Source organism: Bradysia coprophila, unplaced genomic scaffold, assembly GCF_014529535.1.
Source record: "Bradysia coprophila strain Holo2 unplaced genomic scaffold, BU_Bcop_v1 contig_583, whole genome shotgun sequence".
In the NCBI taxonomy this organism is placed as follows: domain Eukaryota; kingdom Metazoa; phylum Arthropoda; class Insecta; order Diptera; family Sciaridae; genus Bradysia; species Bradysia coprophila.
Genome location: NW_023503823.1, coordinates 1490455 through 1503225, shown reverse-complemented (window position 1 = coordinate 1503225; position 12771 = coordinate 1490455). Strand labels below are relative to the sequence as shown.

Here is a 12771-nt window from a genome sequence, read left to right as displayed (position 1 = left end):
TTGAGAAAATAGAACTTTTCTCATTCGCACTGTCATTTTTTTTTTATCTTTTCCAAAATGGGCTCTAGGACTTATTAACCCCGGACAAAATAACTCCGGACAAAATAACCCGGACAAAATAACCCCGGTCAAAATAACCCCGATCAGGTCAGGACAAAATAACCCCTGGACTAAATGATGACGACATTGAAGGGGGGATACTCCCCCCTTCACCCCCCTCTGCGGGGGCTGCCGCCCCTCGACCCCGCTTTTTTATTTTTTTTTTATTTTCCACGGCCTGCGGCGCAGCATATAATCTATTAAATTATATCAATTATATACTTGAGTATATTCGAACATATCGACTATATACTCAAGTACATTCTAATATATCGACTATTAATTTGAATATATTGACTCTATACTCGAATATGTCTACTATCATCGAATATATGGACTACAACTATGTACTCGACTATATTCGAATATGTTGACTATATACTAGACTATCGTCGAATATGTCGACTAAGAACTAGACTATATTCGAATATATCGACTACATACTAGTATGTATGTATCGCCTATATTCGCATATAGCAAACATGATCGATTATATTCGAATATATCGACTATATTCGCATATATCAAATATATTCGACAAGATACTCGAATATATTCGAATACATCCACTATGTACTCGACTATATTCGAACATATCGACCATGTACTCATGAATATTCGAATATATTGAGTGTATTGAAAATATTCGAGTAACTATATCGTTTTTTTTATTTGGGAGTTATTCTGTCCGGAGTTATTTTGTCCGGGTTATTTTGTCCGGGGTTATTTTGTCCAGGGGACATTATGTCCGGATTTATTTCGTCCGGGGTTATTTTGTCCGAACGCCATTAAGATCATTTATCAAGAACAACGTGAAAGAAAAGCATTTCTCTTGTAAAACATTTGCCGAACGCTGATAAATTGAATAAAATCAACAACTAGGACCAACTGAAGTCACACATTAATAACTCTGCCAAAATGATTTCAGATTTTCTTGTGCCTCAGGCTTACAATTTTTGGAAACTGAAACAACATTAATAGCGTGTTAAATATCGTATCGCAATTTAATAAGAACAAGCCGTCCCCTCAATTCCACCAATTCAAATATGACTTTGAAACGCTACGCTTTACTCCAATACAAATAATTGAACAGGATGGTATAAATACAATGTATAGTGTACTCTGTGTATTCCAAAGAATCAATTGGTTCTCGCAATGCAATCTAAAGCTTATCTTCACACATAATGATAAGGTCGGTTGCGACCACCGGAAAATGTTCGATAATATCTCTTCTGAATTCATCATCTGATCCCGATAGAATCAACAGCCTCTTCTTAATGGGGAAATCGTCATTTGTTCGAACTTGCGGAAAGTGTCGACGACTGACAGTTCCCGCAAGTTCAGAGTTCAAATCAAATTTCTCTTTCAAAACACTTCTCCGTCATAATGGTCAACCAACAATTGAAACGACATTTTCTTCCTGTCAATTCGAACTTTAGCTTTTCGAAATAATTTTTCTTTTTATTTCATTGACTTTTCGGGAGGGGAGGTTATAAATCCAAAGAAATAAGAAATGATTTTTCCAATAAACAAAAAAAAAATAATAATCTTTTACCGACGATAAGTATTGTGTTGCTGTTAGTGCTGAGTGTTGAGTCGGCTTCTCAACACCAAAAAGATTAAATCAGAACTGTTTATATCGTGAATGCCATCTTCGGTCCTTGCTTGTTAGCCGTGTCCTTATGCAGTTCGTAGCTGATCTGAACTTCGTTCGGTAGCCAAAGACATTCCTTTAATTTGTGGCCTATACTCAAAATCGATTCTTGATTTGTACCATCGGCTGTCCAGATTGCTGGAAAAATTAAACGAAAAATGTGTTACGTCGACTTCGCATTCCAATTCCCAGAAGGGACAACCACTTCGAACTTACAAATTTTATCTCCTCTCGGGCGAATGTTGACGACTGCACCATTAATATCGTCAGAATATTCGAATGACTCCCCGATTAAGCACAACAACTGTAAGGCAATCAATTTTGGTTCGATCATCAATTCATCGAACGGAATTATCGACTCAAATCTACACTTACAATATCCAACCACAATGCATCCAATTCGTTGCGACGTTGCTGTTTGTTTAAATTCAAAACCCATCGACCGCCACGTTTGTTGGCTATATTTAGACGAACATTTAATTATCCGCTCCGTTCACTATACGGCAGATTATTTTGTTTGTTTTACCTGCATCCTCCCACATCGGTCGGATATTCTTTTTGAAGAGTGAGTAGTCGTTGCCCTGCTTCAATTCCGACGCCACCCGAATGTGATTGTACAAGCTCCAAAAGTCTTCGACCGTGTCGAAGCTGGTTATTTCATTCTGCATGTCTTCCCAGGACTTATTTCTGTCGTTCTCCAAGTACCACAGAGTCCACTGGTTCTGCAACGGATGCTTGACGAGACATTCGGGCGTTATTTCGTTTCCTGGCTCTTCTCGGGCTTTCTCAATGTTATTTGTATCGGCATTATGCTGAAATTGGGACAAGAAAAACAACCACTTAATGGACTCCACTGAAAATTATTCAAAAATGCATATGGACTGCGGTCAGACATAACCTCAACTCATTTAATTGGAGCACAATGCCCTATTTGGAAGCATGCAATTGATGTGTTTCTGAGAAAAAAGTCAACAGAACACAATAAAGTTCTTCGACATATGCATGGGAGCAACTGTCAATTACATGGAAATTATATATCAACAATAGAACCATACTAAAAATGGCGAGACTTCACCCAAATCGCCAACGAATCATTCGATGTTTTGTGTAAATAATTCGATTAAAACGAAATCGATTTCAATTACCTCAACATTCACAGACAGCAAGCAGAGTAATATTTTTACAACCGGATCTATTACTTCATTTGATTTGAGTCTTTTCTGGAGATTGATCTCGACTTTATTAAAAGGCCAAACAAAAATTTCTGAAAGGTTGCGGTCATGAGAAAATCTATTTTGTTCGGCCGTAAATGCAACAAGAAATTAGGTTCCAGAAAACTCGATTCAGCCTCCCCTTTTTGGATCAATAATTTTCAGTTTAGTGATCGTTGTCGACAACATCTGACACCAAACCAACCCTTTCTGTAATTCAACCCATAAGAATCCAAACAAACCTGAATGTACTCGATGATGCATGGTCAATGTGCTGGAACTGGCGAAACAGCGTTGGCACGTTGTACATTTGTATGGCTTTTCGCCTAAAACAAGAATTCGTTGAATCTAAATCACGACAATGAAACCACTAGAGTTTACCTGTATGCACTCTTATATGCAACGAAAGATTCGATGACTGAATGAAGCATTTACCGCAGAAGTTACAGATGTACGGCTGAAAAAAATGAAAATTGTTAAATTTGCCTCATACAAAGTGGTTACGGATCGGGCTACCTTTTCGTTGTAACGACATTTGTTTCTCAGTGTTTTTTGTTATTTAGAATATTCGTCGGTCATTTACGTAGTTTTTTAATCCTTTTCGTTGTCGCTCTGGCATTTCCATTCGTTGTAATTTTTTTGTAATGCGGTCTACGTACGGTGCGAAGATCGTTTCGGCATTTAGTGCTTTATGATGGGCCGGCGTGTCTAGGATGTTTCTGACTAAATTGCGAAGTTTTTGCGTCGTGTTATGATCACCGCCCAGTAACGGCAATTCGATTGCGTGGTCTGGGTACGGCGTCCAACGTTTCGTTTCGTTCTTGGGGTACAGCAATTTCGATAGTGAAGGGCATCCGACAGTTTCTCCGGTTCGTTTCATGTTACCCTTTGCATGAGCATATCGGCATCGTTTTATTGCATTTTCCGCATTCGTTTTTGCGTCGCGCGTTCCCGTTCCGCACCACCACACGTCTTCGCCAGTTTCGTTTGAACGTAAGGGTAACACGAAAAGTTTATATTTTGGATGGCCGGTCGTTATTTCCACGTTTGTATTTGTCACTTTGAATATTTTTCCTTTAGCGTGACATACGTGTTTTCCCAAAGATACAAACGAAAAAAAAACAATCGGACATTTTGGGCATTTTGACCCACCCTTGTGCGATGCTTCATGCATTTTTTGTCGTTGCGTTGGGACATTTGCTTCACAAAATAAACACTTGCGGTAGTAGTTGCTTCCGCGTTTAAGTGATGGTCCCCATCGCATTCGCTTTCCGGGTGGCAGTTGAATGTGCCATTTCTGGGCGTTAGAGCCTTTTGGTTTCATTTCTTTTAAGCCGTTGCGATTGATACGTTCTAGCATTGCGACTGTCGGGTCTTCTTCGCCATCCATTTCGTCACTATCGTCCATTTCGTCACTATCGTCCATTTCGTCGCTTGACGAGTCGTTGTCGTTCATTGACGAGGATGAATTCGTTGACGAGGATGAGTCCGCTGCGTCCGCGACCATTTGCTTGTAATTGTCGACGTAGCCATTCCCGGCGTTACCATCCATTTCGTCAATTTCTTCGTCAATGTCCGATTCATCGTTGTCATTGTCGTCAATATCCAGTCCTTGTTCCGATTTGGCGAGCGGTGTCTTGTGGTGGAGACTTGTCAGTGATATTTCGGCAAACTGATCGGTAATTCGACCGTTCCGTCCAACTCTCTTTTTCGTGTTGGTCGGTGTTTGTCGCCACTTTGACTTTCTGTTGAATCGTTGGCAATCCTCATCACTGTCGTCGGACTGTACGTCGTACGTACGATTGGCAGTGACCGGAAGTGGGACGTTGTCGTCAGGATCGGCGGGGCGCCTGTAAAACGAGAAATTGAGAAATGGAGCAAAAAACTGTTGTCTGAAAAAATTTGCTAGGAATTGTTTCCATTAGACTTACTTGTTCACTTGATACGCCGTAACATTCGACATTTGCGATGGCAATGGACTTTTAATGTCATCGAACTCATCAAACAAATCGGGTGACGCACATGGCTCCACAACGTTCGAAGCATGTTCAACAGGTCGATTGGCAGTGACCGGAATTGGAACTTTGTGGGCAGCCGAATCACATCCTGGATCGGCGGGGCGCCTGTAAAACGAGAAATTGAGAAATGGAGCAAAAAACTGTTGTCTGAAAAAATTTGCTAGGAATTGTTTCCATTAGACTTACTTGTTCACTTGATACGCCGTAACATTCGACATTTGCGATGGCAATGGACTTTTAATGTCATCGAACTCATCAAACAAATCGGGTGACGCACATGGCTCCACAACGTTCGAAGCATGTTCAACAGGTCGATTGGCAGTGACCGGAATTGGAACTTTGTGGGCAGCCGAATCACATCCTGGATCGGCGGGGCGCCTGTAAAACGAGAAACTCGAAAAATTGTTAATAATTTCGCGGTGCTGTCATTGAGAAATGGAGCAAAAAAGCCGTTGTCTAAAAAATGCTAGGACTGAAATGTTAAATTACACATTACTTGTAGGCAACACCTAATAGAAAATTACGTGATACCGTTGATTTGGAATTAAGTTTTGTGAATTCAAATCTGTCAATTTTTATATTTTTTCTATGCTAAAATTTAGCGTACAAAGTTGTCGTGATTTGTTTATAAATTGCACATTTTTTTTCATATTCCGGAATGGTCCATTGAAAAAGTTTGAAACTTGCTACGGGCTGAAGCAATTTTACTAAATCTTACTTTTCCTACCACAAAAAATGTGACGTCACCTCACACACACCGCTCAAATTGATCGAGACCGAGTTTCGTGAAAACTGGGATTTTCGTCCACAAATTATATAGTGCAGTGCATGCAAACAATTAAACTTTAATATTTACCGTTCATGTAGTAATTTTTGTTGTTTTTCGATGATTCGTTTCTGTTCATCCACAGCCAGATTGAGACGTCCATATGCGTCCTTCATTTTCGGCAGATGCTCGGCGAATATTTTGATCATCGCTTTATCACTAATATTTTCAGTGTCTCTTCGATCACAAACCGAATTGTCATTAACATTAGTTAATGGATTTGCAATCGGTTCGATTTGAGCTTCCAACACATCAATGTTGGATGAAATTTCATAATTGCGATTCACAAATTGTTCTTCCAGCCGAAGAATTTTATCTTTCATAAATTGATAAGATCGCGCCAAGCGTTCTATTAACGTCATGGAATGGGTCATTGATTCGCCTTCGTTTCGCTTTGCGTCTGCCATATTTTCGATGTACCAAGGTGTCCTTTAATTGATCTTTATGCGGTCAACGCCGATTCTGCGATTCAATCCAATGCGAGCCAAAAATTCAATCCAATGCATCTGCGACCCACGTTTTAAATTTCGTATTAGCGACACCTTTTGCTGTTTCGATCGTTTTATTTTATATACACCTGCGTACAGTTAGAAAGAAAAAACACGGAAAAAAACTTTGTACTTCTTGTACAACTACTTTGACCGACAATTTAATTTGAACAAATTGATTTGGCGGTTGTTGGCAGACTGAAGCTAGATAATGAAAGTCACAGTTGGTTTAGGCGGTTGTGGAGCTAGACAATGAAAAACAAAATATAACAAACGGTGACAAAGGGTGCCACACACATCCTATAATTCTTCTTATCGTTGTCCGTGATTGTGAAATAATTTTACGAAAAGCGTTAAGCGTTCACCCTGTGATTCTGATGTGGTGTTTCGGAGGCCCTTTGTATTGAGTTCGTCATTGCATACAAACTTAGTTTTTAAATTGTAAGTTTTTGTGAGACAATGGTGCAGAATTAACAGTGTAAAAGTCATCTCCTTCATTTTGTTTTCTTCATTCTGGTAGTTTTGTTCCGATAAGTAACATTAAAAAAATGTCTGTGACACACAAAGTGATAGAAGAAGTGCTTCGAGATTTTAGTAACGTGGCGAATGTGTCGTGGAATTCGGAGGAATTCAATGCAGCGCTTGAAGAAGCAACGGCTGCCAAAGAACCGATCGAAATCGGAAAAACATTGCCACCACAACAGGACGATGAATCGGAAAATGTAGAGCCGCATAGTAACTCATATTCAGTCGGTTCCGAAGGTGGCGAAGGTATGTGCCACTTCTCATTTTCATTTTTGTGGATGTTTTGCAACTAAATCACTCATCCAATTTGCGAACAATTTTTCTGAAAATAGATGGAGATGATTGCATTAGCCCGAGTCCGCAGGCAGTAAAGCTACGGAAATCGAAACGCACGGACAAAGATACTCTGAAACGTAAAAGTTTGGTGGTGGAAGTGGCATCGAAACGTAAGTCGAACATAGACGAAGTAGCCAATTTTGCTTCGAACTACGAAGTAAGCGCTGGATCATCACTATCATTCAAAATTCCCGAGCGAGTCAATTGCAAGTCGTTCATGAAATATGCAGAGTTTCCAAAGGATAAATTTGTGAATGTACCAGCAAATGTTCCCGAACAAACATATCGACGCGTACCGGTTGATCGATTCCCTGGTCCAATATTGGTGAACGGACGCGAAGAATTTTACGTGGAAGCGATCTTTCTGAAATTGAAGTGCGTGGACGAACGAGACGGTGAATGGTATGTAGTGATTTGGCTTGGCTGGCCGACCGAATATGCAACGATCGAACCGCTATCGAGTGTGGCTCATTGTGTGGCACTGGACCTGTATGAGGCTGCTACGAAGGGATTATTGGTCGGAAGTGGCAATAGTGATCGTTTCGATACAGCAATAAAAACGACGAAAATTGGAATGCACCGGAGTGTGGCATGTGGCATGACGATAGCGGAACGATGTCCATTGAATGATTTCGATCTGCTTTTTGAGCGTCGAATCAAAGACGGCATTTACACAAAAAAGATTGGATTCGTTTCTCCGGAGCACGATCGCATGAAACTGTTCAATATGGAATGGGATTTGTGGAGCGACGTGAAAACGCTGTTGTCAAGCCAAAACTGCAGCCAATTTTCCGTTTTCGACGCAATGCACGGTAGCTACTTTGGAAGAAGCAAGAAGTCCGTTGACGTTGCCTCCTCGAAATTGCAGGATTCTTGGAGTGCGATACTGAAAAGCATATCGGGAAAGTTGAACGCAAACGAATGGAAAGAAGACACGAAACAGTGCATTCTGCTTTTTGCGTCGCAAGTAGGCGATTTCAGTGTGGACATGAACGCAGTGACGCCAACTGGAAAACGTTACGAAACGCATTTCGGCGTACTCGTTGTTCGGCAACGAATGATTGACGGATCGAAGCAACGGGAGTATTTCTGGTTTGAGCCACGAATGCATACAGCTACGATGCCGTATACTCCTATGCAGTTTTTGCATAAAGGAAAGTTTGGAGAGAAAAACGTCATAAATGTGATTTTCGGTACGCAAGTAGAAAGCCACGATTGCGTGTACAAATCAATGCGTTGGATATTGGATGTGATGGAGGGTAACGTGTCATTTGACAATGGACCGTATCGTCAATACAACTTTAACAAGCGGAACACGCGACAGTGATTACAGGCCTCTCGGTGCAAATCAAGACTACACTACTTCTCCGAACCAGTTTGGGCACCGACCAACAGATCAGCATACGGAAACATTACCAGCGGAACGTTCTTTCAATTTATTAAAAGCTGCGCAGACGCTCAGCGACAATACGAAGAAATAAAAAAGAAATTATTTTGAATAAGAAAAGTGGTATTAATTTTATAAGTATCCCTGGAATTACGGGGGGAGCCAATAAATTTTCGCAAATCACAAATAAACGGGTCCATTAGCATCCCAGCTGAACGTCCGTACGGACATTTGGGGTGGACGGTGCATATTACGGACTTCACAAAATTTTCGATTTCACTGGACGAGAATTTTCACGAAATTTCTGCCATTATTTAGCTTGCGATTTTTCATCTTCCGTAGAATCATGGGGAGCCAATAAATTTTCGCAAATCACAAATAAACGGGTCCATTAGCATCCCAGCTGAACGTCCGTACGGACATTTGGGGTGGACGGTGCATATTACGGACTTCACAAAATTTTCGATTTCACTGGACGAGAATTTTCACGAAATTTCTGCCATTATTTAGCTTGCGATTTTTCATCTTCCGTAGAATCATGGGGAGCCAATAAATTTTCGCAAATCACAAATAAACGGGTCCATTAGCATCCCAGCTGAACGTCCGTACGGACATTTGGGGTGGACGGTGCATATTACGGACTTCACTAGACGTATACCAGTGAAACGAGAAACTCCAGAAGACTTCAGAGGACCATTTGGCGTTTTCAATACCGGCATGGTTATAGTTGCTTGCCTTTACACAGCTGTCGGATTTTTCAATGTTTTGACAATCGACAGAGACTTGACCAAACGGCGATACGTTTCTCTATTGGCTCGTGGGTCAACTAAACGAGCGAAATTGTTAGAAATCCTTGACAAATTGCAAACCGGTTCAAAAAAGCCGTAAAACGTGCGATGAGTAGGAACGCGCAAAAACTCATGACTACGAAAGGTTACATTAGAATTTTCGGTATTTTTATCGTTGCGCTTTAGCAACGGACTATTTCAGTACATATGAGGAAAGTGTTCTAATGTGCGAAATTCTGAGTGTTAGGATGTAAATTTGGAACGTAGAGTGACTTTGAAGGTGAAATTTGAAATGAAAAATTGGTGCCAGGACGGGAGACGAACCCGCAATCTTTCGTTAAAAAAAAAAAAAAAATTAGGATTATCGATATTTTTAACGTTACGATTTGGCAACGGACAACATTAGAATATCTATGAGTAAGTGTTACATAGAAAGCGAATGAAGGAAAAATCATCTTGCCCAGCCGCGGATTTGAACACGGGACCTCTCGATTATGAGTCGAGAGCTCTAGCGCCAAAGCCACGGGTTCAGACAAAATGATATTTACTTCGAACGCCTTTATGTTGTGTAGTGTGCTAGAATGTTTGTGTAGTGTGTGTAAGTGTGGTGTGTGAACATAGATATTACATTGGTCTTTGTGTATTAAATTGAAAATTAGGATTATCGATATTTTTAACGTTACGATTTGGCAACGGACACATTAGAATATAACCATATTGTAATGGCGAGTGGTCTGTTTGTTTGTTTGTCCGCAATTTACCGTCAAAATCGACTATTTACCGTCAAAACGGAGTTAGGAATTTTTTTTCTCTCGCATCGTCTAATAATTTTTCCGGGGCAGAAATGTGCTGAAATTACTGCGACTGGCAGATGGAGTGTGTATTGAAAGAGTGGTTGTGTTCAAGTGACCGAAGTGTACGCTATTGTGTGTTACTGACCACCCCATCGATACGTACATGGGGTACAGGGCTATCAGGAATAATTTCTTTCAATAAAAACGTTAATTGCTTTTGGCTTCAGCAGATAAATTTTATTAGAAAGAAATTTCGAAAGCAATTTGGTTCTAAACATTGATTTCATACTGATAGGACGTACACTCCAATAAAAAAGTTTTCAAAAATTAAAACGAATTTATACCACAGCAAACGAAAGATTTACATTTTTGGGTAAGGAATTTTAATTCATCAATGGGAAGGTGTGACTTTTACTGTCTAAGTGGAGGCGTCTTCGCAATTTGGATGACTTAACGTCCGAAAACTCTGTTTCGCACTGATTTACTACCACATCCAGTTGAGGATAACTCGTTTTGTATAATCAAGAATTTGGTTACGAGAAAATTTAAATCAAGTAAATGGAAATTCGGAAAAGTTTTTTAATTAAACAATAAACACGAATCGTAACTGAATTGGTGGTGGGGCGGGTCGTGGTGGCATATTATGTGTGCACTGAAGGAACATTATAATTCATTTTAATTGGTAGGACGTATACGAGCAATTCGCTGTTAAATCGTGCAAATGCAGTCCCAACAATTGTCCAATTGTCCCAACATAAATATAAACCGACAAGAAGCCTTTCCATTTCTTCTGCATATTATTCTGGAGTCAGAAACCTTTGTCTTTACATAAATCACGACAGTTTGGATTTTGTTGACATTATCGTCCACATAAATTATAAAAATCAATGGAGCAACAATAGAAATAAATGGCTAAATGGCTCATGGCTATATTCGCACAATCTTTATAATACTTCGGGTATTCGCACACTGTGCTGCCAGTACATTTAAATCACCAGAAAGATGAAAAATATAAATTTAATTAAGTCAACTATGAGTGCTACCCCCATATTAGGGGCATACTAGGAGGTTCGTAAATTTCACTTCATAAAAATGCGTTGCTCTCGAGTTATCAACTGCTTGCACCGCTGAAAAAAGTGTACATGGCTTACGTGCGAATAGCCAAAGTATTATAAAGTGGTTATTCGTACAATGTGCGAATAGCAGTTAAATTAACATGTACGTACATTTCCCTGTAATATATCGTTTAGTTTGGATTACGTACAGCTGTAGTGAATTCTTAATTTTCGAAACGAAATTTATTTCATCACGACATAGTAAAGTTATTTCACTCTGCCGTGATTTCATTCATACGAAAAATGAAAACCGACTCCAATTTCATCGTCAAAACAGGATAGCAGTCTGAATAATATTTTGCTAACTAGTTAGTAAATGGGGTCGTTTGTCGATACGAGCGAAGCGAGCAAATACTTACGGAAATTTTCGTGTGCATTTACTAACTAAATGATGCTGAAAATTATGAATATTTTCAACTTGCAATAGATAAAGGTAAAGTTCCCTCCACATACTTTCAGTTTTAATTCTGGAAAAAGTATCGAAGGATATTAGACTGTTGCATTTATTGAGTGTTTACTGAAAATGTTTTCCACCCGATATTATTTTAATGTTATCAGGGTAGAATAATAATCAAATTTAAAATGCGAATGTAGCCATAAATTTAAATGAGAGCACAAATTGAATTTAGCAGCAATTCATTCAATTTATTTAACTTATTTCAATATATATTCAATCAGTCCGGTTTTTGATCATTAAAAATGTTTTTAATATTGACACTTTTTCAATTAGCTCAATCAAAAAGTGATGTGTTTGTATATTGCTGTTAATTATCATTCAATAAAATTGATTCATTCGTGTAATTTGATGAATATTTAATCAAAGAAAAAAAAAAAAAAATCGTTTTTTGCTCCATAAATTTTGAACTTTGGATTACAATCAATGAATTAATTATAAACAGACGCAATATGCGCAATTGATGTGTGAATAACTGAATCGATGTACATTATTTTAAATAAGTAATAGTACATTCACACATACCAGTGTTTTTTGGGTCTCGCAACAAACGTTGTCATCGTATTTAGGTCTGTTCCAAGGCCATACGAATTGTCAAATTACCGTCAAATTTCATCCATAGAGTCATAACCTCATCGATTTTTGTATGTAAACCGAGCTCTGTGGATGAAATCGTGTTCGTTCGGCCAGTCAAATTTCGTGTTTATAGTTACTTGGAACAAACCTATTGTGCCTTTACTACAAAAGTTTTGCAATGGTAGCATCAGCTGTCAAAAACTACCACCACACTTGTAAAATACATATTTTTTTAAGTTTTGGTGATTTATTCAGTAATTGTGGTAATTGTTGACGAAAAATTTACTCATCATTGATAAGTAATCAATCAAATATGTGTTCAGATTCACATTTAATTACTAAAAACAACCCACCTCGCAACCCACTATAATCTGAAATAGTATTTTACATGCGTTTGTTTTCCATAGGGTCGAAAGTGGCTTCTTACACAACAAGGGAAAACAATAGAATTACACACTTGTCACGAAGAAGGCGAGGCTTGCCGAGACTGATAGTGACAG

At 39.1% G+C, this 12771-nt stretch overlaps 2 protein-coding genes across 3 annotated transcripts; both read right to left on the bottom strand.

The window, feature by feature from the left end:
- Nucleotides 1–1521: 1521 nt before the first annotated feature.
- Nucleotides 1522–3395, bottom strand: LOC119083232 (eukaryotic translation initiation factor 4E1-like). The gene is made up of 6 exons (XM_037192893.1): nt 3346–3395; nt 3207–3290; nt 2280–2608; nt 2129–2211; nt 1970–2057; nt 1522–1891 (listed from the first exon to the last, which is right to left on the bottom strand). Exons 1-6 carry the CDS (start codon nt 3393–3395, stop codon nt 1734–1736), a joined length of 792 nt encoding a protein of 263 aa, XP_037048788.1. The 3' UTR covers nt 1522–1733.
- LOC119083313 lies at nt 3206–7423 on the bottom strand. 2 transcript variants are annotated; one of them, XM_037192998.1, is made up of 6 exons: nt 5839–7420; nt 5169–5360; nt 4896–5087; nt 3481–4814; nt 3346–3421; nt 3206–3290 (listed from the first exon to the last, which is right to left on the bottom strand). In XM_037192998.1, the coding sequence occupies exons 1-4, from the start codon at nt 6213–6215 to the stop codon at nt 3524–3526; spliced, it is 2052 nt and encodes a 683-aa protein (XP_037048893.1). In that variant the 5' UTR covers nt 6216–7420; the 3' UTR covers nt 3206–3290; nt 3346–3421; nt 3481–3523. The 2 variants fall into 2 exon arrangements, with proteins under 2 accessions (XP_037048893.1, XP_037048894.1); XM_037192999.1 differs by lacking the exon at nt 4896–5087 and having other exon boundaries at nt 5839–7423.
- Nucleotides 7424–12771: the final 5348 nt, after the last annotated feature.

Bases quoted from the DNA above. Each gene is read 5' to 3' on its own strand.
- LOC119083313 (XM_037192998.1), bottom strand. From the start codon at position 6,215: ATGGCAGACGCAAAGCGAAACGAAGGCGAATCAATGACCCATTCCATG. The intron at 5,361-5,838 runs GTAAATATTAAA...CTCGTTTTACAG, and splicing joins CAAAAATTACTACATGAACG to GCGCCCCGCCGATCCAGGAT. The intron at 4,815-4,895 runs GTAAGTCTAATG...CTCGTTTTACAG, and splicing joins ACGGCGTATCAAGTGAACAA to GCGCCCCGCCGATCCTGACG.
- LOC119083232 (XM_037192893.1), bottom strand. From the start codon at position 3,395: ATGCTTCATTCAGTCATCGAATCTTTCGTTGCATATAAGAGTGCATAC. The intron at 3,291-3,345 runs GTAAACTCTAGT...TTCTTGTTTTAG, and splicing joins GCATATAAGAGTGCATACAG to GCGAAAAGCCATACAAATGT. The intron at 2,609-3,206 runs GTTTGTTTGGAT...TGAATAATTTTC, and splicing joins GCATCATCGAGTACATTCAG to AGTGGAGTCCATTAAGTGGT.